Here is a 27,809-nt window from a genome sequence, read left to right as displayed (position 1 = left end):
AAGTTACTCTGAAACTGGTAAAGATAACTCGGTTGGTTAAATAATTACTTTCGTAGAAACTGAAGAAAGGTCCTTCGTTCGTTTACTAATGAATGTCGAATCGTGATTCATGATCGAAATAGATGAAGGATTTCTTCATCGATAGAAACGAACTTCGTCCGATGGAGAGATTAATTAAAGAACAGTTAACTTTATCGACAAAAAGATTAAATCCATCAACAAGCGTTTTGCCTTTTTTCATTTAATTAGTTTAGAAATTAATTTATATAGTTGTATCAGACAATTTACGTAATTGATAAAATTACTTTATAAATGAAAAACATTTAGACATATAGACAGCTCTTCTTTCCATGATGCTGTTAATTATTAAGTACGAAATGTATCTCATAATAAGAAGCATTTTATTCTTCAACTTGAAGAAAGGTATCGAATAAAGCGTAATTGTTCGTTAACAAAGTGTGAGAATGTTTTCAGAAATTCGGACTTGACGTTGTATTGGCAGTTCGCAATCAGAATTCTATTTGTCTTGTGATACAGTCTAATTCTCAACTATACAGTGCAAGTACAAAGCAAATCACTCTTATCCTTGCACATGGTGTTGAAAAAATACGAAGTATATTTAACACGAAGAAAGTCGGAAGAGGTAGGAATATTAATAGTCGTTCTACACAGTAATTCCTCGCAATAATAATTTCTTCAAACAAAAGCCAACAATCAAAAAAATCTAAAGTTCCTCGTACATGTACTAGGTATATTTCTTTACCTATTGCAACACAAAGCAAAGTTGTAAAAACTTTCTCGCACCACCGTATGTATACAATCCTCTTTAAACTTTTCCAATTTTTTTTTTTTTTTCATAATAAGAACATTTTATTTGCTGCGTAGCAGCGCGAACGTGTTAATGATAAAAAAAAAAAACAAAGAGGTCCATTTGCATATGACAGACCGCCGTGATGAAACTTACAAAAATTCCTTTTGTACCACTCTTATTAATTATCTAATTAAAATCGATGCTATCGACAAGTGGAAGATCTTCGAATGACTCGGGTGATTTGAAAACTTGGAAAGCGTGAATACAGAGCGACGATCGGCAATTAACACGACGCCGCTTTCACGAGGAATCTTTTAAATGAAAAAATTGAAGCGAATGATTCTACGGAAGCGAAGGACGAGGGGAAAAACGTTCGCGTGATGGATGGAGTGACAATGGCGTTCTAGTATAGTTGATTTGCGGTCGAGAGATCACACGGAAGCGGTAGGAATTCACTTGGATATTCCACGGGAGCCTGTGAGAACGCGGACGGCGTTCCTCCATGAATTTATTAGATTGAGACGATCTCACGCAAGCATCCCGGCGCTTTACAATCCACGGAACCAATTTCTACCTGGCCAATCGGAGACGCTTTCACGGTTCTATCCTGCTCGGTGAAATTCGGACGATACAATTCGCATATAAACTCATTACGTTCCGTTCTATTCTTGTACGAATCGATCTCCAGTTAAATACGTACAGTGATTAACTGCGGAAAAATACAATAGGCGTTGTAAATATTCTTCTGAGCTCGACTTCCACTTTATTTTCTTTCTTTCTTTCTTTCATTCGCTCATTTCGAATTGGATTTATCTGCGGGCTATTTACGACACGCTACGGTTGCACGCAACTGAACAGCTACTTGTAATAAGCTCGTGCCTTTTTACGAAAATTCTATGAACGCAGTGACAGGTAAGCTTCATTTCTAATATGAAATGGAATGACACTATAAAAGACGAATTGTTTACTTGCGGTAAAATACAGCGTAAGATTGAAAGAATGATTTTGGACGATCTTCGCTACGTTGAAAGTAGTTACAGTGAAGAGAGATGTAAAAATATTTAGCCACGATTAGTTGCTTTGCGATTGATCAGACAAGAAATATCCGCAACAACTCTACATTTCATTATGTTAAGTATTATACGCATTATTTTTTGTATCGTTGTGTTAATATGGGTGGCGGAAGTTCATTGACTGTCGAAGAAATTGGAAAAAATTGAAGTCTCAAAAGAAGAAGGCTATTCAAACCGAGAAATTGGAAAAAGAATTAATAGTAATAATTTCTGTAATGAGTCTGAGAATTATGGACAAAATTATAAAGGGAGAACGAAACGAATTTGGATTATTCAAGGCTATTCAGGCGAACAGCACTGTACGTACAAGCTTTTCATTGTATCAGTAGACATATTTATGTATTCATAACACGTATCAGTTGTTGCGAATGCCGTTACTTCTCTGCGACTACATTACTTGGAAAAGATTTCTGTCTTTTAGAAACTGTAAGACACGTTTTATTCATTCGTTTTTACTTAGTACCGTTTTGAGGTTGTTTTCGAATATTACGTTCTTGCTTTTCCTTTTGAAATGTTGGTCACTCAATTACTAAGCCTTTGACTGTAAATTTACTCAGTCGAAACACCTTCTTCGATCTCCGTTTTTCATTGTCCAGTTAGCGACCTCTTTGAAAAGTGTGTACCAAAAACGTGTCGCAAAAAGTAAGCGATGACGAGTATACTCGTCAAACACAGAGTGACTGTTATAATACAGAATTAAGTTGCAGCGAAATGACTGTTGTATCTTTTACTTTCATTACTGACAGAGTTCGTCATAGCACAAAATATGGCCATTCCCTCGTGACGAGTATACTCGTCAAAAACAGGAAACTAGTTGATAACTTGTACATTATACTTGTCACAAAGCGTACTCGATAAGCTCAATAGCGCAGATAGTATGTAGGATCTTGGTATACAAATTTTTCATGTTAAGTGAAACACTATCGCGCAAACGTTGTCCAAAGTCAAGTTCTTACTTTTTCACCCCCGTCTCTTCTACATTCCGGAAGAGCACGTACTTCAGCAGTACTGCAGCTCGAAAGCATGAATGAAATCGCGCGTGCCGCTTCCACGGGTTGCGTGACGCCGGTGGCCGTGTGGTGGGAGTAAAGCGGAACGTGTGGATGCGGCCTAAGTGTGGGTGGTTTGCCAGGCAGCGATCCGACGCGATTCACCTCCGGGGCGGACGGAAGCATCGCGTGCGCGTGTGAACCAGCCAAAAGGGGAAACGCGTGCATCGCTGGTCCAGCGTAGGCGGAGTCGATCCAAACGAAAACGTTGAAACCCGCACATGCGCCTTATTAAGGAGCCACCCACAACGTGCGTTCACGACGAGATCCTGTCACGTTGCCAATCTTAAAAGATTTTCGTTCGTTTGTGTTTTATATTTTCCCCTCCACCTTTTTTTTTGCACTTATTTGCGTTTGAAGATACGTCGATTTTGAGATTTGCAGGAAATTTTCCTAGAACGATACCTCGGACGATCAACAATATCGTCGGTTTTTCAAGGCTCTCAACGTATAATGTTGCGATTTGTCGATAAATATTGACGATCGCATTCGATGTTCATTGACATTACAGTCAGCTTGGAGAGTTAGCGTTTGTTCGATGGTGTTCGAGCAAGAAGAAAGCTCGTGTAGACATCGTTTTAGCGGTGTAAAGTGAAGATAATAAGGAAAGGGCTAGGCAGAGATTTTTAATCAGTCAGCTGTTTTTGACGAATATACTCGTCATGAAGAAATTGCAATATATTGTGTTATGACGAGTATACTCGTCGTCGTTTACTTTTTGCGGCACGCTTTTCAAAGAGGTCGCAGCAGCTAACCGGTTAAGAAGAGATACATCTTCGCATATGAATTCCTTCAATTAGATTCGAATATGTAGTATTACGAAAGATTCGCAAGATTCTTTTCGCACGAGTAGCACGTGTTTCGAAGAACACTTTGGTTATCGTCAATATTATATATTGGCAATATGTATCTTTTTAAGAAAATATAATTTTTATATAATTTTTGATAAAAATTGCTTAAAATTACTGGTCGAAAAGTCGACCCAATACGGAGGTTTAATTGCAAATCCGAAATTTTTGGATCGTGTACATTTCAAAACTTAATTGATACGATATTGCCTGTCATGATGTAGTTTTGATGTTTTCGGATGTTTTAGAGTACTCTAATCATATTATCTACCTGAGTTCTGGATTATATAGATAATTGTGTTTGTCGAACCATTTCGATCGTCATAGTCACAGGTCCGCAGACTATGGAAATCCCGTAGATTATTCGGCAGGCAGTTTCACATAGTTTCAGCGAAGTTACGCAATGTAGCTGGATCTAGTAGCGTGACTTTAAACTACTTGTTCACCATCAAAGTTTCGAAACTTTTGACATCAGAATAGACTGCAACCTTGCGTTACAGTCTTTGTGTCACGTGTGTAACATACGTGTAACGCGTGTGTTACAGCCTTTGTGTCACACGTGTAACAGTTAACTGCTACACCTTCAAATCACTTGTTGCTTCGAATCTTCCTTCGAAAATAATGTAGTGTAAGTAAATACTCTCGAAAGTTAAATAAGTTTCCTTTAATTAAATATTGAAATATCTTTGTTCAACTTTAAAACAGTAGCATTCTTCTTTCGATGTAAACGATTTATCACTTTATCGTTGTATCGATCTCCAAGATTTAATACACAACAATTACAAAATTCCGATAAAAAGCTATGCAATCAATTAGAATTTCTTTTCTCATAATTAAACAACATTCTAGTTACAACACGGTCCAGATAGATTCGTTCCGAACATGAAAGCAAATACTAAACTACAATTCGTCTCGTCCTTGATATACAAATTAATCTTACATTGCTCAACTACGATGTTTCAAATTTGTCTAACGAAGAGGTTCAATCATCCCGTGTACCAGGTGGCATTAAAAAAATATACCTGACCAGGCGAATAAGTTTTTCCAGAAACGAATGCATACTTCAATTTACCTTCGTTTCAGAGTAAAGAAACGCTTCGATAATAACAGAAAACATGGAAATTTTTCTTACACTCGGCAACTGTGATATTCCAAATTTTCCATTGTAGAATAATAATTGCAACTGTAAATGAACATCGAATAATAATTAAAAATATCCACTTCCAAGTATCGGAGAATACGTAAAACTATCAGTTGTCCAAAGGGAACTTAAATTTATCATAAAGTAGCGAAGTCAGTGGCGCTTGGAGTCGCAATGATTTCACGATAGTGTTACTATATATTACAGCGTCGAAAGGATCCAGGAACGATCGGACGTGCGTGCCTAAGGCGATCTTTAATGGCAGAACATCTTTTTGCCCAAACTGTTTCGCATCGCTGCCAGTCGTACTGTTTCCGTTTCGATGTCGAATAGAGTAGCCGCCTGCACGATTCGGTCCAGTTGCGCGATCGATAAAAGCATCCGGCAAAAACTCTGCACAATGAAAACTTGATAGCTCGTGGAAACATTCGAGGCAATTAGAACCTGCATTGCTTCGAAAAATCATCGCCATTCTTTATTTAGTACGAGATTTCTCAAGTCAAGAGGAAGAAATCGCAATTTCTTCGTTTTTCTTCAAGTTGTCTTGAATCGCTTCTTTCGAGCAGATATACTATTCTATGGTCGCTCTTAATTATCTAGATTTATCGTAACCATGTTTACCGCGAATTAAACGGGTTAATAGAAATAACGTATTCATTGTTAGCTGTTAAAATTCATTTATTATATTGAATCAATTTATTATGAATTATTGAAATAATAAATACGTTGTTTCTCTTAATTAGTTCTTTTCAGCAGATACATATACCATAGCGATTCTTGACCAGTTAGCTGTTGCGACCTCTTTGAAAAGTGTGCACCTAAAACGTGCCGCGAAAAGTAAGCGACGACGAGTATACTTGTCCAACACAGCCTACGCGTGGCTGTTACAATACAGAATGAAGTTGTAATGAAATGACTGTTTTATTCTTCGATTTTATTACTACAGTCCATTGCTATTGCTAAACTTGGCGTTTCAGTAAAATGTTTCAAAAGGGACAAGAACCAGGTATTTTTCTATGTGTATTCCGTTTCTCTCCGCACACTTTTTCCATCATATTAGCAATTTTCTCGTTACACTTTCTACGAAACTAGAGGGCTGCTTCGCAAGCCAATTGCACGCGAAGTGCTCTTCTTCGTTGCTGTTTGCAACGAACGTTGTCCTCCTTACGCCTTTTCAGGCGGTCGTGATTTTGCGCGACTTCAACTCCTTCCGAATGATAGAAACCACGCTTCCTTCACTGATATTAACTTTCGAGCAGATTTCTCCGATCGTTACGCGTCCACCATGCTCCATCAGTTCCCGAACAGCTTCGATGTTCGCTGGCGTTACGCTTGTCTCGAACGTATCAGCGTGCAGCTAGAAAACGGTTCGTGCCACGCAAACGCTTGGCCTCTCGATAATGTTCCATCCCCAAACTATGGTCGCAATCCACGCAAAATTTCAAAGACTTTTGAGCCGCCCAAACTTAGAGCAAAGGTTGGAACACAAGTTCAGAGACTTAATATAATTACGCGTTATGCAACTGATTACGATACTGCTTTTTCCCTCATTGTGTTAGCTGCCGAAGAAATAAATAGAGTCCACGTGGAGTGGAAGATCTTCAAGACACGCCTACCTGAACTCCCACGCAGTCACATCTGGATAAGTGACACTGTGCAAACGCAATGTACCACACGCGAACCGGTTAATATTTGATCGAATTTCCTACTAAATATTTGAAAAAAAGAAAAAAAGAAAGGAAACTATTCACATTGAACAAAACTGCCCCAATTTACACGAGCCAACCCAATGTTATTAGTTGGTCGATTATCACGCAAGAGAACTATAGTGCACATTGAAAGAAGTCGATATAAACGACAAAATTGAGAGGTAACCAGTCTCACGAGGGAGCATTGACAGCAACATACATGCATTTACGTGCGAATGACGTCGTTGGAAACGAAGACCACCTAATGTCACGATCGCAACGAGATAAATAATCGCGATGGGTGGGCGCCTCGCGCCTTTCCGTGCACGGGCTACGGGTTACAAGCACACCTTATGGGTCCCCGTAGGGAGTCGATCTCCTCTGTTGCTCCCATAAGGTGGTACAGAGCTCCAGCCGTGTGTGAGAATCCATTCCAGTCGATTTCACAGGGGTTGTAGGGGGCCTCTTCTCTCTCCACTTCGAATTTCGCTTTCTTTTCTTCGCCCTCTTTTTCCCCGGTGGGCTCTTCTACTTCTTTCTCTCTCTTCTTCTTCTCCTTTCTTTCTTTCTTTTTTCTCCTCTTCTGTTTCCAATACCAACGCGTTTTTGAGTCTCCGTGCGCATACAGGATGTCTCTGAATTTATATACTGAAGTATAATAATAAGAAGAGTGACGAATTTACATGGAAAGAATACAGTAGACAATTATAAACTGAAAGCTATTTGTAGATTTTTCGTAGTATCAAAATAAAGATCGACGAAATCGTTTGTATGATTTCGTCTTACAATATGGAACAAAACCGGGGACGAACAAGAATTCTCTTCTTTCAAAGTCTAGGAAAAATTAAAGTTTTTATTGTATTGATATTTCCATCCAATGCTCGATGGATTTTCCTTTCTTTTTCATTGCTTCTGTTAGTCTGTTAGGCACGCCACCCACTAACTTATTTAGTGTTTCGTTTTCAGTATCTGCCCACGCGAATTTTATTCTTTTCCTAAGTCCACAAATATTTTGTATATGTAACTTCTCCCGATCGTGAACTTTTCTTGCTAGAATTTCTCTCTGGTTCTCGGATCCAGAAGGATCAGGTTCAGATCAGGTCTCGATGCTAATAATAATTCTATTCCGAAATCTTGAAACCACTTTTTCATAGTGGTGGCTGTACGAATAGGAGCATCGTCTTGTCGAGAAATTCTGTTCTCGTCTTCCATTTCAGTCATGAAAAGCAATAATTCGCTACGCAATATCCGCTGATATTTTGTAGCGTTCAATTTACCTTTTGCAAAAACAATTTCGCTTAACATATCCAGGCATGATTAGCGATTTCTTGGAAATATCGAACGCATAATGTAGAAAATGTGCTTGCGTCTATAATAATTCACAATACTGTAAGGCACTAGGCACGTTATAACATATAGAGAATAAAATAAAAGTATCTCTTGCTCGTGTTTACCGATGTAGAAATAATCTTCTTATGAATATCTTCTGTCTCTTCTCTTCAAATACAAGATACAAATCCACGTTCAAATATAGAAATGATTTTACGTTGATTTATTATGTGTAATTGTACCACCCTGTGTATAGTTAAACACGAATCGGTTGGAAAGGTCCGATCAGGATCCCCGATAGGAACCCCATTGGTCAACCTTGAAAATAGATTTCACAAGAATTATTCGTCGCGCTGCTTGTTCAATTAGACGGCGAAGTTATCAGCTCATTAACTGTCGCTGGATATCGCTTCGAGGAAGTAGAATGTGTTTACTTTCGTTAAACGTTCGGTTAATTTTTACTGAATTGGAATGTACAAGATGTTTCGTAACGCACTTAAACGTTTTTCATAACGTCAAGAAATTTCCCTAAAATTTATAGATACTAAGTATTTTCTAATTTCCTTTGGCGCTGTCAGATCGGATTCTATCTTTCATTACTGCCAAATCGTATAACGATTCCCAATTTTCAGAGCTTTAAACTAAGTACAACGTTCTTCTTAAAAATCTTGGAAATATTTCTCGAAAGCAATTTCGTATTTTTAAATCTCAACCTCCTGTGTCAAGATGATATTTTATTCTCTATCTTGCGGTATTCGTTACTGCAAAACATAATTTACAATTTCAAGTTATAATTACTTAAATCCACGGTAGAACCTCGATTATCGCAGATAACGTGAGTCGAATCTACCTCGGATAATACGGAAACTAATAGGAAAACTCTACTAGCGTTCATAAATCGTATAACGAAATCATAGGAAACATTTTGATAATTTGTAATTTTCTACGTGTATTTAGATTTAATTAATTATTTAATCGATGAAAAGTTTGATTAACTGCTTTCACAATATCCGATCATTTACGCTTTCGTGCTGTCACTGTTCAAATTTCGAACAGAGTGAAATTATGCTAAAGTTCAAAGTACGGATAAATCAACGGAGAAATCACTTTGACAGTAAAATTATGCAAAAATATGTGCAGATGCATAGCTGCGCAGAAACTTAACGCTAGATCTGGCAAACAACACGGACGTCCTCTCTAAATGGACACAAAGAGATTATTGTTAATTATATAGCACGAAATTACGCTATTTTAAAAATATAAGTTCCGTTGAAATTTCGCCTTCCCACTGTACAAGAAGAAACAAATAAGAGAATGGAAAATATGTTAATATAGCATACGAAAAAATACAATAAGATACAACACGATAAAAGAAATACAGCAAACAATGGAAAAGAGCAAGTATAACTGTGGAAATTTCAAATCTTACGAATTGCACGAACTATACATAGCTACGATGATTAGTCAGTGCTCTAGCGAAACCGAGGTCGAGGGTCTTTATAAAAAATTATATCATAAAAGAGTATATTATAATTAAATTATAAAAGAGCTTTGACGATCTGGTAGAAAGCGGTGTTACATAGAAGTTAAAGAAAGTTAAGTGAGGATATAAAATTCTACATAGAAATGTTGCACCTCCTAGAGATCTCCTGATAGCGGATAATCGAAAATTAAATTTAATCATAATTGGTTTATAACGATAATCTTTTATACTTAATGGTTGTCCAGTTTTGTAAGATAGATAGCACAGAAATAGATGCTGTATTCCTTCAAGTAGGCTGATATGTTTGACTAATCGACAGTACCAGATTACTGAAGTACACCATATAATGCGTCTAAATTCCCAGTAAATCTTTAGCAAGTTTTATATCCTGAAATCTCCTCTTCACTACTATCGCTCTAAGCTTCTGCCACTTCAAAATCCTCTCAATTAGAATTTCAAACATATACGCCCAAGGCTCCCGAACAACCAATGATTCTTCTACCGCCGAAGCCATTAACACACACTATACTTCCATTATGAATCTGCTTATTAAAACCGGGTCTTCTCAGGCAAATCGCCAGTTCGTCCGTAAAAGACGTGAAAGAACCTTGCAACTCGTGCTACTTACTGTGTGATGGATAGAACAGATGAGACAGGAGTTTGGGAGTATGGAATATCGAAGAATAGAAGTTAGAAGCGTAAAAGTATGAATGATGTAACAGAATGTGGATATTCGCAACATACACACGAACCAGGATATAAATAAGGATACAGATATGCGTGTATTACGAATAGCTTCGATTGGCTCATCAAACAATCTGCAAACCTACGAATAAAAATTCGATCCTTGGAAGCCAACCACCCCATCGACAACCCCTCCACTGACTCAAACAGGAAATTCCTAATAACAAAGTCACGAAACTGCCTCATAAGAGGACTGATAAATGTATTAATGAACGTAAGAGGTGGATAAAAGGTTGAAATCCAGAAGTTCGGAGTATGTTCGGAAATGCTGGATCCTGGCAGCATAAAAATTGCAAAGTATCAATGATGTAACAGAGAATATCGATATTGGCAGCATATATACGGACCAGGATATAAATAAGGATGCAGATATACGTATTACGACTGGCTTCGATTGGTTCATCAAAGAATCTGCAAACCTCGGTATGAAAATTCGATTCTCGGAAGCCAACCACCCCATCGGCAAACCCATCAATGACCCCTCCACTGACTCGAGCCGCAAATACTTAATGACCAAGTTACCGATTGTCCTCGCAAGAGGTCTCAGGTATATTAGCCTGTGCAGAAAATGAATGAAAGGTTAAATAGGTGCGATAGATAGCCGGAAGGTGGGTGTACTCGTTAGTGTGCGATCCCGCCTACCGTCCAATGCGGTGGCTGGTTTCCCTGGGGACTCCCTAGCCTCTCACAGCCGGCTTTTGTCGTCGTCGTTGTCCCTTCTCTCCTTCCACGTACAGCCAGCACTCTTTCGCCTTCAGGAGGAGGACGTTGGTGCGTCGCTTTTGCATCGTGCGCGATAATAGTCACCACCGTGGGTTCACCGGTTAGTACGCGTTTATACACTCAACCGTGTTCCTCGAGCGGCTGGTCGTGCGAGACCAAGAGCCGATAGTCAGTCAGTCTTTCCGATCGAACAGTCGTGATCGGATCGATTTCTTCCTTCCAGTCAAGGATCGTCTTTCGCGTTCCGACCGATACTTCACGCCTGACAGCTTATTCGCTAGCGTGTCCCGTTCTGCTGTCGTGGATTTTCCACTTACGTTCGAGTTTGCAGGATTTTTCGCAATTTACCAACGACGTTGGAAAATTTCTCAAAGTAAGCTAACGATCCATCGATATTTTTAGCATTGACTTTCGCGGGGATCGTCGTCGACTTTGATTCGTTCATAGATTATAATTAGTAATCGTGATTTGATATTGAAAAGTCAGAGATGAAGGACAACTAGAGAATTGGCTGGAAGCGTGTTTGAATAACGTTGACAGAGTGAAGGAGAGTTGGTGGACTTGTACGGACCGAAGAACTGATCGATGTTGTTAATATCGACCGTCCCCTTGATTGCTATTTGGCTTTGCCTTGGTTTTATATTGGTATCAGGCTGAACAGACCAGAAAGAAGGAAAATCGTAGAAGCTGTTGAAAATCCTTGGTCGACTCTGGAGCAGTTGAGAAGAAAAGCGCAAGAGAAAGTGTAGTGAAAATTTAGTGCGACTGAAGACTTAATCAATGTTTTTAAATCTTCGCAAGTTTCCTATTGACTCGTACATTGGTTATAATCAATTGTCATTGATTTATTAACCAGTTATCGAGAGAACTCAAAAGAAGAGCACGATTGATTATTTTTGGAGCATTGGTAATAGAGATAAAGAAGTGTGATAAAGAGTAAGCTAATAAGAATTGAGAAAATGGATTGACAAATTGGTCAAGGGTGCTAAGATGATGGCGAATGAACTCGAGTACACGAGGGATGACTGAACAGAAAGGACACCAGGATGTTGTTTAAGGGAAACAGTTCGAGATTAGAGCTATTGATAGGAAAAATTCAGGCCCACAAAGAACCTTCTCGAGATGAACAAGCCAAATCGAAAGGTAGGACTCTTCGCGTTATATTTTATTAAATTATGGCATGAAAGTTTCATATCGTTTCTCAAATAAAGATAAAAATATGAAACAATGGCGTTCGTTGACAAGCAGTTTCGAGTCAATTTAACAAAAATCTAAATATTAAAAATAAACGAGAAATATTCTTTACGAGCCACTTTTTCTGCGTTTCGTACAAGCGCGCTTCAATCAGTTCCCCTTCGTTTCACGCGTCTTCTCAATTTCAATCTGATCCGGTAATTGATCGTTAACTTCTACGTTATTAAGAGCATCTCACGATGACAACGCATCATCGACTGTCTGATAGAATTTTCTGAAAGCCTCGCTGTTGGAGAAGGCATACGTAATATCAATTTGACGCTGTTCAATTTAGATCTTAGAGAATGGGCATCATAGATCACAATTAGGAAAGTTGACATTTGCCATTATATATTAGTTGCCACATGTCACTCTTCTAATAAATCTCTAGATTACACCAAGATTTAGTATCGAAATTACAACAACTCTCCTTCCATGGATCTTCTTATTTGCATTGAATTTTAGGGAACTAGTTACTTTTATTGTACTATACAATTTTTAATATATAATAAGAGGGTGACTTATTCAGAGAATTTTCGCAATTTTGGTGGCAAATTGTAATAATTAAAGTAATTAGATTATCAGAATTCTAAGCTTTTAGACTAATCAAATACCATAATCGGATACATTAAACTTTCAATTAGGAGCTAAAATAATAAATTATCAAACTCTCAAATTGTAGAAGAGTTCGGTAGTATGAGGTATAAATATCTCAACGTTCTAGCAGGATCTAAATAAATCATAGTAATTTATTTAACGAGTTTTTACTTAAAGATAGAATCAATGAATTGTAAACATCTCGATACTCTAAGATCATTCACGAACAATAATCGATCTCCAAATTTTTAATTAGTACTGCATACTACGTACCGGCAACATTCCATTATTCCTGAATTTTGAAAAGTTCCAATATTCAGACGCAATAATTGATCATTAGATTTCTAATTGAACTTCGAACAATCGGCTGTCAAAGCGCAAATATTCTGTAGCAGCCAGTCGCAGTAAACGATTATCGAATTTCTAATTAAGTATGTGTATGTATTTCCAATTAATGAACTATTGAAATCTCAATATATTGAAAGGATTCAATGTTTCGACACGATCATATGTAAGATCGATGAGAATATAATATTCGAAAAAATCATAATTGGAATAATCGATCAGTAAACTAGTTTCTAACTAGGTGTTGAATTAATTTACTACCAAAATCAAAATTAATAGATCGATACCGAAATTTTGAATCTCAAATAATCCATCGCTGAAATTTCTTCATTAGAAATCAAATTAATCTCCACCTATGAAATTAAAGCACCCAAAAAAAAAAATTTCCAATTATCAATCACCCTAATAAAATACTCGATCCTCGAATCGGCGACATCTCACTAACAGCAATTCGTAAATAACTCAATCTCCACAATAACGAATCGTCAAAATTTCATGTCGAATAATAGATTCAAATTACCAAAATCCTAATGAACCGGTTATTGGAATCTATCTATGATCGACGATCAAACGTACAACGAACGTCAATGAAAAAATCCGCGCAAACCACTGGCACTGGTCTGACGAGAGGAGGGCTGTCAGAGGTTCGCGTGCTAACATAAGTCACAATTAACAAAGGCGTTAAGTCGGCCCCCTATTAATAAGCGTGGTCGAAGCATCCTATAAATAGCGACGGGCACGAGGTGACAACATTATACGCGGCCACATGCGACCACAAGGGAGGCTGTATGGGCTCGCACTAACACTTGGACAAGATAAAAACACAATGCAATACGGCTGGCATCGGCAGGTCGCAGAAAAGAGCTGCCAGTGTTAAGTGCGACTATTTTCGCGTCGATGACACATCGCCGCTGATTGGACGGAATCGAGATTCTAAATAAAACCCCCTTCGAATCCTCCAACAAGCCTTCGCGTCCTTGCTTCTACTCGTTTTCACGTTATCGTCCCCCATTTTCCACCGGAATTCCTAAACTATCACATCTTCTTCTCGATCACTCATCGATCCGCGATCTTTTTTACAGCGTTCATCGCGAGCTTTGAGAAACGCTGTTTTCACATTTTTTCAACATTGCTCTTTCAATTGAATTCGAACGTGTATTTGCTCAATTTCGTGGCCAGTTTCATCGGAGCTTAAACTTAGGGAGAAAAGTTACTTCAAACAATTGGAGTTCTTAATTTATCGTTCAGACAAGTGACTTTTGTTCTGATTTTGTATCCGAATGGATTCCTCATTCAATGGGAGGCGAAGAAAGATTCGAAGATATAAGGTATAATTTCAACCCCTCAGCTTGAAAAATGTTTTCAACCCTTCAGTGCGAGCTCGTGAATGAACGAGCATACGGTAGAACCGACTGGGGGACAAACAGTTCGTATGATGGTTATCCTTGTTATGTAGGTCAGTTTTCGTTCATGATGGAAGTTCTCGTTTAAACGAGTAAATTTAGACGACAAGAGTTCCATTGATCGGATACTTTCTAAGATTTCGTTGCAATAAATGCAATTCTAATCTCTAATACAGCAATCTTTGTGTTAAATCATTTCCGAGATGTATGTCCTATACGAACGTTAGACTCTTCTCTAGAGGATAATGATGGCCAAAGTAAATTTGGAATTTTCATTCTTTTTAGATTAACGTTACCTGTACTCTTCTCGTAGAAATCAGAAAATCTACTGTTATGAAATGTAATTTTTGCTTTATAAGCCCCCGACTTCGTTTCGCGCTCTTTTAGAATTAGGGATGTACAAAAGAAAGCAATGTTCTTCGAATATTTTCCAAGTTTCTCGATTCGAAAGAAAGACTCGCTTCGTCTTTTAAATATGATTCTCTGTGAATTTTAACAGTTTTTTTTAGTGAATTTTGAACTATTGATTAATGAATTATTTGAATAGTAGACGTTAGTAGGATCTTCAGCTTAATAAAAATATTAATTTTCAGAATTTATAAAATACGTAAAACGCACAAACTGCAACAAGGGTAAAAATCGTGAACGTTTCTTTGCAAAATAACCTGCGTCTGTAACAACTTTTAGAGACGTTGAAAAGGTAATACACATTAGAATTCACCCTTTTGAAAGATGGGTCTTTGAAAGATTTCGAAGAACGATCGGAGCTTTCCATGAATGGGCTGACGAAAGGCTTGATCCTGATTTGTTGGCAATCGAAGCCAAATTGTTGACGACGACGGGGTCAGCTGGGTGCTTTCGTACGCTCGATCGGCAGCTCGGTTTATATTTATTGCGTGCTCACCCGATCTGCTGCGTCTCTTTTTCTGCAAGAAGAGGCGCGCGTGAGTCATGCTGGATGCCGCCAATTGGGCGAGTGCCTCGATCCCATACCCACGTTGCACAATTGCAGGGACACCTGATTTTTCACGAGATCCACGATTGCAATCGACCGGTCTTACTGAGAAATCATCGATATTACTGTGAAACTCCAAAGAAAAACCCTACTGCAATAAGTATTTACATTGTGAATTGCCACGAATAGGCTGACGAGAATGAAATAATTTTAGCAGAAATATTTGGAAAATTATGAATATAACAGGGTAACAAAGATTAAATTTAAACAATTAAGCGTAGATTAACTAGAGTATAATTAAGAGTATGTTTAAATATATGTGTAATAATCTAGTATATATTAAGGTCAAATGAGAATGTAAATGAGAAATCTATGTACATCAATCTCATTTTGTAGCCGCAAAGCAAAAACTAATAATATATACATGTATAGTAGAGTAACATAAAAATTTGTAGATACAAAAATCTGGAAACATAGATATTTGGTAAAAATACGGAATGTCAAGAATAAAAAAGATTTAATAATACCAACATTTAATTCAGAAATTTCGCAAAACAGAAAATGAGAGCTTAAAAATACTCGAGAACTACGCAATCCACCAAATCTGCGATTCAACAATCAAAAACGCAAACTCGTTATCAGCCTAACTTTCAAATCCCCCAACGCCCTTTGCGCTTCCTTCTAATTCTTCCAAGAATCTTCTAGACTCTAGATCATCCATGTAAAAATCTTCCTGATCATCGTTTAAGCAATCATCCAACATCGCGTAAGTTTCTACGCGATCGCAGAAGGCTAGAAAGGGGGAAAAACGCGAAGGCCGCGTGGGTGGAGGATGCGACCCATTTAAACGAATCCACGTCCGTGATCCGATCTCGTTGGGTGTCTCTCCTCGCGTTCGTGTTTCAAAGCGAGCAAGAGACGGCGGGATTCCGCAAAATCTCTTAAATCCAGTGGTGGGTGTCGGATCCAGCGTGTGGACTGGGCAAATGAGGAAACGGCCAACTAGCCGAGTCATTTCCACCGTTTACCAGGGCCACTTTGCTCTATCCGACCCGGTGGGAGTCTTCTTCATTCCTGGCAATTATTAATTATTCGATTCGCCTCGTCCGGATGTCTCCTTTGTCACCGGTTTTCTCTTTCTACGACGCGTTTCTTTCTTTTTTTTTTTTTTTTACTTCTTTACACTCTATTTTATCGAGAATTCTTCCTTTGAAAATGATTATTCCATGATCTGAAAACGCGTAATGCGAACTATCAATATTTATGGTCAATATTTCGAAATTCTAAAACGTTCTCGATGATATTAACAATGTGTGATTTAATGATAACAATGTGTTGACGATTATATATCTTTTTTTACGTTAGTTTGCGTAGTTTTTACGTATGTTGAGAAATATTGACGATAAGTATTGAACGGCCTGAACTCACCTTTAGAGTCTAATTTTGCCAATGATAATTGGAAAACAGATGTATGGGTAACCAAACGTATTAATTACATTATTTAAAGCTACGAATTTGTTATATGCATCCAAATATACATGGTGTCACATCTATCTCTGCCGCTCTCAATTACTCTCTTAATCGTCATGATACAAAAAAATTGTTTCAGACGAAAGTTGTATGGTATCGAGGGATATATATATGTATATGTATAGGTTAGAAGCGCTATATATATAATTTCCCAATATCCATATTATATAAATTTCTATAATTTATAATTCCTTGGAATTTTCACCTATTCTAGATTAATTGAACTATACTAATTACTATAATTATACAAATTATATCGATTAAATTATCCCTTGCCTTCTTTTATTTATATTCTCGAAATATTTTTCGAAAGAATCGAATAGATAAGGGTCTGAAATAAAGCCAAATAGATACATAGGCACCGACAAATTGTCTCAAGGAAACGATCTCTGTCCTCGCGAAGCAACTTGAACAAGCGTATACCTGCATGAGCAATATGAACATTGGATAATAGGGTGATACAGGGATAAAGAAGAGAGGAGGCAAAGCCCGAGTAGAGAATTCCCGCGAGGAATGTGCTTTTCTTCTATCAAAAGGACAAGAGGACCAGTCTTCTCGCGGAGGATGAACGACGAAGCTTCTTGACGACGTTCACGGGTTAATGGTACCAGTTTCACCGCATACTCGTTACGAAAACGATATAAAGAGACACGTAACGGGCGAGCTAAGGTCAGCCAGACCTCTTGTAATATTCCTACGCGTGTTCGAGTTCGTAAGGTCATTTATGGGACAGGTCCGTCTTACGACATTTATAAACCTGTTCCCCGAAAAAGATCGCTTTATACGAATATTTGCCACTGTTGTTCCGTGTGCATGAAAGATCGACGCTGTTCTTTGATCGACACTTTGTTGACTGGAAACCGAGAAGTTCTTTGATCCTTTGGTCTCGGTATCTTGGTTCTTAGATTTTGGTTCCTTGGTTTCTGGATCGTTGTTGCTTGACTCCTAAGTCTTAGCTTCTTGATTCTTAGACCTTGGCTTCTCCCTTTCTTGATCTTCGTTCCTCGGTTTCTTGACTTTTGGCATTTACAACGTCAAAAGTTTGACATCACTGCTGCGAATTTGGTTGCTAATTTAAAATCAATCCTTTTGGGAACCGAACGTTTTATCGATTATTAATAATATAAGCACGGTTGTTTGATGACATTTCTGTAAAAAAAGAGTATAATGTACCAATGTCAGAAGATCAGTTTTACCAAAAGCAGATCTATTTATCGTTTAATTAGTAACTTAATGTCACTTGCTAATTGATGATAAATGTGTGAATTTATAAAATTTCATCCTTTAACTATGACTTGTCTAGAAAAATGTAAAATTATCTATGATATATAATTATATTCATAAGAAGAATATATTTATCTATACGAATTTTACCATGCTATTTCAACAACAAAATGAGAAATAAAACAAACACTAAAATTCTTTTCCCACTTTCTATGCTATTTCCTCCTCCTCTTTACTATATTGATACAAATGGCTATCCTCGTCCGTCCACCATAAAGCGAGCAAGCATTTATATCTCTTATATGTCACAATATCTTCTCATTTCCCATATCCACCAAATAAATCGAAAAAATATAAAGAATACGTCATATTTGTTATACCCTTGTGAAATTATTTTCATCGATTGAACTTGAACGATTTTTGGAAAGAAATTTTGCTTTGAATTGCAGAGGCCTTGGGCACCGGAAGTTCGTCATGGCAGAGCGAGGATGGCGGTGCAAACTCGCGACGTGGCGGAGAGACGCCGTCTTCTTGTGCGACGCCGACATCGGCGAGCTTCCCGTCGGAGCCCGAGGTCGACGCCGACGTTGGTGTCAACGCCGACGGAACCAACGCTACCGCACCTTATCCTTGTCAATTCTGTGACCGCACATTTCCTCGACTTAGCTACCTGAAGAAGCACGAACAGGTACCTTGAATTTTTCTTTTCATTTTCGAAGTTTTCAAGACTTCTTCGACTATGAGTAGGTATATTTGAGCATCTTAGAAACTGGATCGATCGATGAATTTTACATTCTTTATAAAATTATCGATTTCACATTATCCAGGTACCTAAGGAAACACGAATATCAATATCGATGATTATTCATTCTTTCTTTTTCTTTTCTTTTCACTTTTCATAAAATTTTTCATAATATTTTCGATTATGAATAGCTATTGTTGTGTATTAGACTTGTTCTAACGATCGCGTCAGTATAATGTTATTATTTGTTAAAACTTGTGGTATTTGCCGGCTTAACTATTCCAAGAGATTTTAAGTATGAGAATTTAAATATACCTACTCCTAATGTAGCCCTAGCTAATCCCTTTTCGTGTTGTATTACATTTCATTGTAGTTGTTTTATTGTTGGTTTCATCACGTTCAGATCTGATGTAGTTGCAGTGGCTGATCACTCTCGTATTATTTCTGAAAGGTAAACTTCAGCGTCGACAATTTATCAGGATTTAACGTAATTGAAATTAAATGATTAACGAATAAAGGACTAACAAATCTCAGATATACGTGTAGCACAACCTATCTATAAGTCGGCGTGAGGTACAAGTGTAATATGACGCGGGAATACAATTAAATACAGAGTTGGTTATTGCATACTTTAAAAAATGGAAAGAAACTGCAATAAGATTCTAAACTCACTCGGATTTTCTACTTAAACAATGCAGGGGCTTGTATCCGATCCATCGGATATTATTTTACAAATTCTAAATTATCGTCTTAATTGTCCCAACAACTTTGCTCTGATTCAATTTAATGATCCGTTGTTTTCTGTGTCGAACCCATGTTGCCGCCAACGATTGCATGAATCCCATTTACAAACAGGCAGTATAACTATTTACCTATACAAGTCAATTTGCATACCCACCAACTCGATCTTTTTCGATTGTCTTTTCCCCTCGTTTTGAAACCATTTAAGGTCTTTGTCGGGCATTCTTTCCTTTTTGTGTGTTCACGTTCTGTGTGTATTATATTCACCCGTTTCTTATTTCTCTACGAAGCTTCTCAAAGGATATGTCACTCGTAAAAAATAAATAATTGATTAAAAATTAATTAAAAACAAATAAAATAAATTCTAACGTTCATTCTTAAAAGAAAGATCCATCTCGAAAAGATTAACTGCTAGGTCGAGAGCATCTTGAAAACCGGAAGTAACTGAACGTTCGCCCGCGGACGTTCCAGGCGTGTAAGACGCGTGGCCTCTTCGAATTTTTCTGTTTTGCATGGCGGTGGTATTAGGAGTAGCGCGACTCTTCCGCGTCTGAGTCGACGTCGGCGGGTCATCGTCGGGTCAAAATCTGTTCCATGGCCCATAACAGGTTGTACCGGTCAGGTTTGCTCCGTTCAGGTGGTTCTCCATGCTTCGGCTTCTCCTCTACGCTTTTCAAGCCTCGATAAAAGCCGCTTCCACATACGCGAGCTGAATCGCGCTTCGCTTCCAGCACAGATACGAGCCGGATAGCGGAGATAAATTTCGTTCAGCGGCTATGAAATCTTCCTCAGTTGCCTCCGGCATTCTTCCTCTTTGTCTCTCGTTTCTACGAGACCACGGAAGTCGTACGATTGGTCGGATTAGAAAATTTTTAGAATCGCGCGGCATACCACTAGGAATGTTTAAATTTTCGCAATTTTTATTTATTTATGAGTGGGTTGATATACAGTACGTAGTAAGGTTAAAGGATCGCTAAATTTCGAGCGAAAAATTGTCGACGCTTGAACAACCGTAGTTTCGTGAAAAAGAAATCGTACAACAGTCTACACAGTCTCGTTTCAAAGAGCGAAGCCTCTGCTTCAACATACTTTGCGACGGCTGTTTTCCGTTTCTCGATGAACCCCTCTTTTGCGAACGGAGCGAAAAACTGAAGTTGCTCTCTTTCTTCTCAAATTTTTGCAAATCCGAACGAGTTCTACGGAGTCCAACGAATTTTCGGTTTCTTCTGTAACTGAAGACTGCGCGTAGAAAACACCGTAAGTGTCAAGAAACAAGCGAATTAGTAGGATCATGTTGTACCTTTTTAATATTGTATTTAGAACAGGTGATCGGAATATGTTAAATGGAGTTTTAAAAAGTCGCAGGTATTTGGATCAGTTCTGTTGATGTAGTAGGAGTATGTCCAATTTGTATGGCCTATTCTTAATCGAGTAACATGATCTTTTCTGTAAGGCCGGACTCGCGTCAGTTATACTTTTACAGAATTTGCGTAGCTCAGTGGATCGTGAATTTTTCCATTCTTCGTTTCGTGATTCTCTCGTCGCATTGATACGATATTCTTGTAGATCTTCGCAGAACATAGATTCACGATTTATTGTACATGCAATGGAACCAACTTCGCTGTTGAGTCAGTTTCTTCGTTACCTTCGACAGAAACACAAGATGATAATGGCATTCAGAAATATAAAACTTCTTTCTTCGCACGTTTCAGTATCACATCCATTTCAATAATGTTGCAGATTATTTTGTTACTGAATTATTGTATTTCCAAATTTCGTAAAGCTAACACGGCCGGTTTGGGGTCAGAACGTTGTAATTTGCCGCATGTGACATTTTTTATGTCTTCTATATTTTTCACATTTTTTTACTATGACTTGAGAACATCTTTGCACAGTTGCACTGTTAACATACAAACATCTATTAATCTCGTCGTATTTCAAAATTAGTTTTATCAGAAAAAAGTCACGTTTCCCTTTTTGGGGAGCTATTAAAATCCACGTTAGGTGTTCCGTGTTAGGCGCAGTTACTCTGAAATAGCATGCCGACATTAATACAATGTTACGGATTCCCGAGAACCGAGATCTACCTCATTACTTTTTACGCACACCTCGTAATACGAACTTTCAAATTTTATCCAAATCCCTCGTATTTCCTTCCTCGCATCCAAGAACCTCGTGAACGTCACGATACAGAGGTCTTCAAGAAGAAGGCGATCGCTTCGCCCTTCCGTCCGGAATTGTCTCCTCAAAGGAGCCGACGGCTCGAAAGTCGTACGTGCCGAGGTTATTTCGTTGGACGAAGACCGACTCGAGAAACAAAAAGGACAAAAAGATAGGGAAAAAAGAAAAGGAGAGCATAAAAAGAACTGTACAAAGAGAATGACCCGGCCCGTTCGCGATCATATCGGTCACACCGATCTACCTGGGTGACAACCACCGCGGGGAATTCCTCGACGAGCAACTTTCTTGCCCGTCAATTCTTTTGCTCTTCGAACCGCCAGCAAAGAATCTCTGATGAGTCGTCTTATTATTTTCTATCATATTGCCAATTTAATTTACAGCGTCACTTTGATCAACTTCATCGAGGATTGATATTAGCTCTTCACGGTTCGATGTCCAGTGTAATTTCTATTCTGGTAAGCTCAATGTCCAGTATAACTGCTATTCTGGTAAGTCCAATGTCCACTCTGCCTGGACAATGATTTTATTTTAGTAGGTTCGGTGTTGCTGGACAAAGATCTTTTTTCGCATAAGTCCAATGTCCGTAAACGTGGTTTAAACTACGTCGTGTTTGATCTGATTTTAAATGAGAAAAAGTTCACAAATACGTTAGCAATGTTCGATTAGAAAAGTCTCATATAAAATAAGTTAGTAGAAGTTCAATTGAAAAAAGGGGAAAATTTGAAAAACGTTTCGTCATTGTCTCACGTGTAATATTAAAACTTTCGATTCCCTCTTTTGATGTCGCAGAGCCACGGAGATCAAATGCCATACAAATGCAACTGGTGTGCCAGATTATTCAAACATAAACGCAGTAGAGATCGACACGTGAAACTTCATACAGGAGACCGAAGATATCGATGCACGCACTGCGACGCTGCTTTCTCCAGAAGGTAAGTGCGCATAGAAGTCTCTGCAGCATTTAACTTGGACGGTAAGTAGACTGCGGATTTTTATGCGTTTATGAGAAATTCGAAAGTGTAAAAATGCACAGAACGCGTATGATGATGTGGTAATATATAAGATACCCAAAGTATACTGTACGTTATAATATTTAATGATCGAAATAAGTTTTTGATTAGATTCCATTCCTTTGGCTATGGGGCCGAAAATATGAATTTGCATAAACATCCGCTGTCTAACAACGATCATCTCTCAAGGATAATTTGCGATCTCCGAGCAATTGATTCGTCCTTAAAAGGCTTCATCATTCCTCATTCTAATTATTCGCGAACTGGTTCATGTTTCAATTTGCTAGATTCAGAAACAGTTTATCGTTTAGACTTGCGTATATTTTTACATCTTGTTACGGTTATTTATTTTTATTAATATCAGAAGAAACCTTTTAGCTTGATGTATTAAATATATACGTTAGTCTAAGATTAGTTCAAAATTGCCAAAAGCTGATTGCTTATTTTCATTCAGTAATACGAAATAGTCTGTTGCAAGAATAAATGGCATAATTAATAATGGTTGGCTTTTCTTCTTTGTCAAGATCCTATAAACTGTCAAATTAACGAATGACCCTAACAGTCCATGGGCAATGTAACACAAACAAATATAAAGAAAAGAAAACTGAAAAGTACTTTCCATTGAAACAGTGGCACCGCGTGGTGGACCCCTCGAGTTTCAAGAATTATAATAAGCCATTGATAAACATTGTGTGAAAGCAAGAAGAGGTAAAGTATAGCCGATAGAAATGAAGCTATGTTTTTTTCAAAACCAGAAGTCTTCGCGCATTAAAAATAATAAGTTTATTCCTTTTAGGTATAAGCATTTTATTAGACCCCTGAAAGAAGAGATTCTTATTTTTCCCAACAAACTACTGACCATAAACTATAAACCATTAATGGAATAACTCTATCTTCCTATTTTTCTGGGAGTACACTTCTTCTTTATAATAATCTATACCATTTATTCGTTTTACAGCCTTCTCACATCTCTTTTGTATTTCTGTCGCACTTCTTTCGTACCTTACTTTCTGTACCTTACTTTTTATACTTCATTCGATCATATACTGTTAATCCTCAAACTAAATCTACTCGATCTCAAATTATGGAGAGTTGGTAGGCTTTTACGCAGTACGGTTGAAATTCGTAAGAAAATTTCACGTGACTCCTAATTCCAAGGGTTGATAAAATTCCTAAAGATAAATCGACGTACGCAACGCTAAACAACGATACGTATCCTCGTTAATCTAATCCAAAAGAGACAGAAAACCGGAAAGGCAAGTGGAAACGAAAGTCGTGCGAAGGCCGATATTCCGGGGGACCGATCCATCGTTTGACAAATGAATAATGATCAAGCGACGACCGCGGCCCCGGCTGGCATTAGTCAAGCTTACTCTCTTACGTGACTCTTTCTGTTCCACCCCCTTTTCTCTCCCCTGCCCTCCTCCCTCGTTCGTTTCGTGCCGCCCCAAACGGTCTCTTTTCCTCTATCTTTATTTCTCCCTTTTCTCTCGCGTTCACTCGCGAGGTTATTGAAATGCTAAGCTGGTATAACCCGACTGGAGACCCGCAAGGGTGGCGAGCACACGCACCTTTTCGTCCTTTAAGTGTCGTCCACATGCTCTCTTCCTCCCTCTCTCCCTCTCACTCTATTTCTCTTCCTCTTTCTCTTTCGAATACATGGCCGTGATCATATACATATACATAGAACGAACGAATGGTGAATACAAGAAGAGAAGGGCCCCCCCGTTTCTCTGTGCGTCTCCACCAGGTGAGTGGACAGGTAGGCGCATAGGTGTTACGGGACAACAGGTAGAACATTAGTCAAGTGCCTGGTTGCTGCTCGTCCACCGACGCGCTTCGTACACTTATGTCGCGGTCACGACTTCTGTCAAATAGGCTTTTTCCTAGGAGTTAATCCTACTACTTTCTCCTCCAGATAGTTTCCAGTCAATTATTATTATTGTTTATTTATTAACATGTAATCAAGTGCCTCGATGCTGTTCATTCGTCGATGCACTATGTGCTTAGATAAGCTTCTTCTTCGGAGTTAATCTTGTTACGTTCTTTCCGACTCATTCGCGAGCTAGTTATTATTATTATTATTTATTTATTTATTTATTTAGGAATCACAGAATGGGACCTGATTTTTTACAAAATATATCGGATCGAACATTAAGTTCAAAAGTCCGAGTTGAAAAACGTGTCTTCTCTTTTACGTGTACTATTTTCAATCTGTGTACCATTGTTGCCATTTCAATGACTTTTCGCCATTTTTGCGATAACTTCGTTATTTCTTGCTATACATAAGCGAAATGTCACAAGCTACGAAATTAATGTTAACGTAACGATCGTCTAAATATTTGAACCGCTTCAGGGAATTTTCTGTAGATTTAGTTTAAAAGAAGATATAGAGTCGTCAAAGAAGTTTTCTAAATCTGACAATCTGGTGATAACATAGGCATATTCAAAACGAGAAGTATATAGCAGATGTGTGGACGCACGAGGATGTTTGACCTTTCCTTTTTTTATTGGGCGTAAATTTAATTACAATGGTACATCTTGAATTTTGTTATTGTCATGCTCTAGCAACTAATAATAATAATTTCACTTAACTTAAATCTGTTTATATAGTCTGTTAACGTTAAAAAGTATCTTCAGTTTGGACGAAATACGAAAGAGGAAAGTCTTATGAATATGTACAATTTCTCATTTCAATCTTACGTTAAGAAGATATTTACGACATTACAGATTCTTTCTGTTTGTTAAAACTAGAACAAGTTTGAAATACAGTTGCGAATTGCAATCAATGCAATTTTGAAGCACAAGATTGGCGATTCAGACGTCTTAGAACATTTATCGGATTACTCATTGATTTATTAAATGGAAATATTAATATAATAAGAAAATCAACATCGAGTTTATATTTTTTCATAGCCAGAAAGACACAATTTTAAGAGGAAATTTAATCCTTTCCAAACTCCAATTTTTTCCATTCGAAAGGAGAAATATTTTCTTCATTGTATATTCAGTTTTATTTTAATATTATGACAAACCTAAAAATAGAGTTGTGTTCATAATTATTCACAGCACCTGCATATATCATACGAAAAAGCTTTAAAATTTGTTAGAAATAATATCATCAACATTGTAATGCCTGATTGTAATGCTGAAAAGAAGAAGATTACGGTGAATGTAACGATGAGAAGCCTCCTTATTTTGCAATTAATTTGATACTATGGCATTACAATGAAAGTACTTACAATTACATGGTTTGATGAGACACAAACAGAATATAATTTAACGTAATTCGATATATTAACAAAATCTGGTTTACAAGTACAGAAGTTACAATTTCCAGAAAAAAGAGGGATGTTTTGTGTTTTAAATTCGCAGTGTTCGGATACCGATATTTTACAAGGGGTATTATAGCGTTTTTCTTTAATCTGACGAGGGATGAAAATATAAAGTCGTAACAAAGACTTAGCCTGTAAGCCATTATTACAATCGCATTGCTGGATCTTTACGCCACATCTCTATTCGTTCTCCTGCTCGACGGTCGGCTTGGGTGACCCAACAAAAGGGTGAAAACCCCTGTGGTTCTTACATAGATGCCGCAGCCACGAGAGATCTGAATACGCCATCGAGATCGATCAATATACACGCCCGACCAGCTCTTATCGCTAGATCATCTGTCGTAAGTGGAAAATAAAATCAATCTTCTCTCTTCTAATTTGACGAAAATTATTTTGACGTCTAATATTCAGGTACTCTAAATATATTAGTATGTGTCAATTAATTCGATGTCTTTTCAAAGAAAATACAAATTTTAATATGTGTATCGCGGAATATTAAATTTACCATTAAAATTTTGAATAAAAAATCTCACTGTTATCGACCATTAATAACAGAGTTCTGATCATACGATTTGATTAGTTTTAGTATCAATGCAATGTTTCTAAATTCTGATCATGTGAAATAGTTGACTGCGTATTAGTAAAAATCCTGTTCTTCATTGAATTTATTCCAGTAATACTAGATTTATATTACATTTATAATGCCTTCATATTGAATTATATTCAATTGAATTATATTGAATTGATTTCCTTATATATTATTTTGCAACGTTTCGATTTTTCTATATAACTTTTCAATCTGAGTCACATAATTCTTCCAACACGAGTAACTGAGTAGAGTTAGATTCTTTTTTCAAATGCGGCGAGTACTTCGACATGAGAAGACACCTCTTCATCGCCACTTTCGTTTACTATTTCCATTTTTATAGAATCGTCATTGTTATCGTCTTTATCGTAATGATCTCATCTGAAGTCGATCTCATCTCAATCATTACGTCAGATAATGGATTATTTTCAATATCTTTGTTTTTTAATGTCTGCGATTGTCACTTTTCCAACATCGTGTATTCTTGTTAATTCTATTCCACTTAAGCTACTTCCGAGTTTTTTAGTCACGTCGTATTTCGTTTTGATAGTTATAAGACTATTCATTTCGTACTAAATTCTTATAGTCAAAATTCACTCGATCGAATAACAGAAAGAATACATTGCAATACGCTAGTAAAATATATGCATATTTGAAACGTAAAAAGACATCGATGATTTACCATTATATATTACAATTTATAATTACAATAAATGTTGGTACAAAGGAAACTCTACTATATTAAGAAAGCAGTAATCAATATATTTGTAATGATACCTGTGTAGTAATAATAATAATCTTTTGCTCCAAAGTATCTTACTTTCGGTATTCACGAATAGTTGCACGTTCCACGAAGAGCAACGCGATGAATATGTTCTTCTCAGTTCTCCAGACAGTCAACTCTAAACTAGAATATCAGATCGATTCATGAAAGAGACTTCTAAAGCTTTTCTAACTCATCTATCTCCATACTAATATTCATACACTCCTTTTTCATAATTCTTCTGAAACATCGGTATATAGCTGCATGAATATGCA

General features: G+C 37.5%; 2 protein-coding genes across 8 annotated transcripts in view; one reads left to right on the top strand and one right to left on the bottom strand.

The window, feature by feature from the left end:
• Lamtor4 (Late endosomal/lysosomal adaptor, MAPK and MTOR activator 4) overlaps positions 1 to 27,809 on the bottom strand; it is a 160,416-nt gene that overhangs the window by 103,313 nt on the left and 29,294 nt on the right. The gene's annotated exons all lie outside the window — the stretch shown is intronic.
• L (zinc finger protein Lobe) overlaps positions 1 to 27,809 on the top strand; it is a 134,573-nt gene that overhangs the window by 100,869 nt on the left and 5,895 nt on the right. For 2 of the 6 annotated variants that reach the window (XM_069128039.1, XM_069128038.1), the window contains exons 5-7: positions 18,626 to 18,864; positions 22,221 to 22,328; positions 22,630 to 22,772. In XM_069128039.1, coding sequence (XP_068984140.1) covers positions 18,626 to 18,864; positions 22,221 to 22,328; positions 22,630 to 22,772 — 490 coding nt within the window. Of the gene's footprint in view, positions 1 to 10,945; positions 12,033 to 18,625; positions 18,865 to 22,220; positions 22,329 to 22,629; positions 22,773 to 27,809 lie in introns of those variants that run through there. The other 4 variants (XM_069128042.1, XM_069128040.1, XM_069128041.1 and 1 more) reach the window with 4 other exon arrangements.

This window comes from Bombus flavifrons, chromosome 14 (genome assembly GCF_040668555.2).
Source record: "Bombus flavifrons isolate JBK064 chromosome 14, iyBomFlav1_principal, whole genome shotgun sequence".
Taxonomy (NCBI): domain Eukaryota; kingdom Metazoa; phylum Arthropoda; class Insecta; order Hymenoptera; family Apidae; genus Bombus; species Bombus flavifrons.
This window is presented reverse-complemented; position numbering and strand designations above follow the sequence as displayed.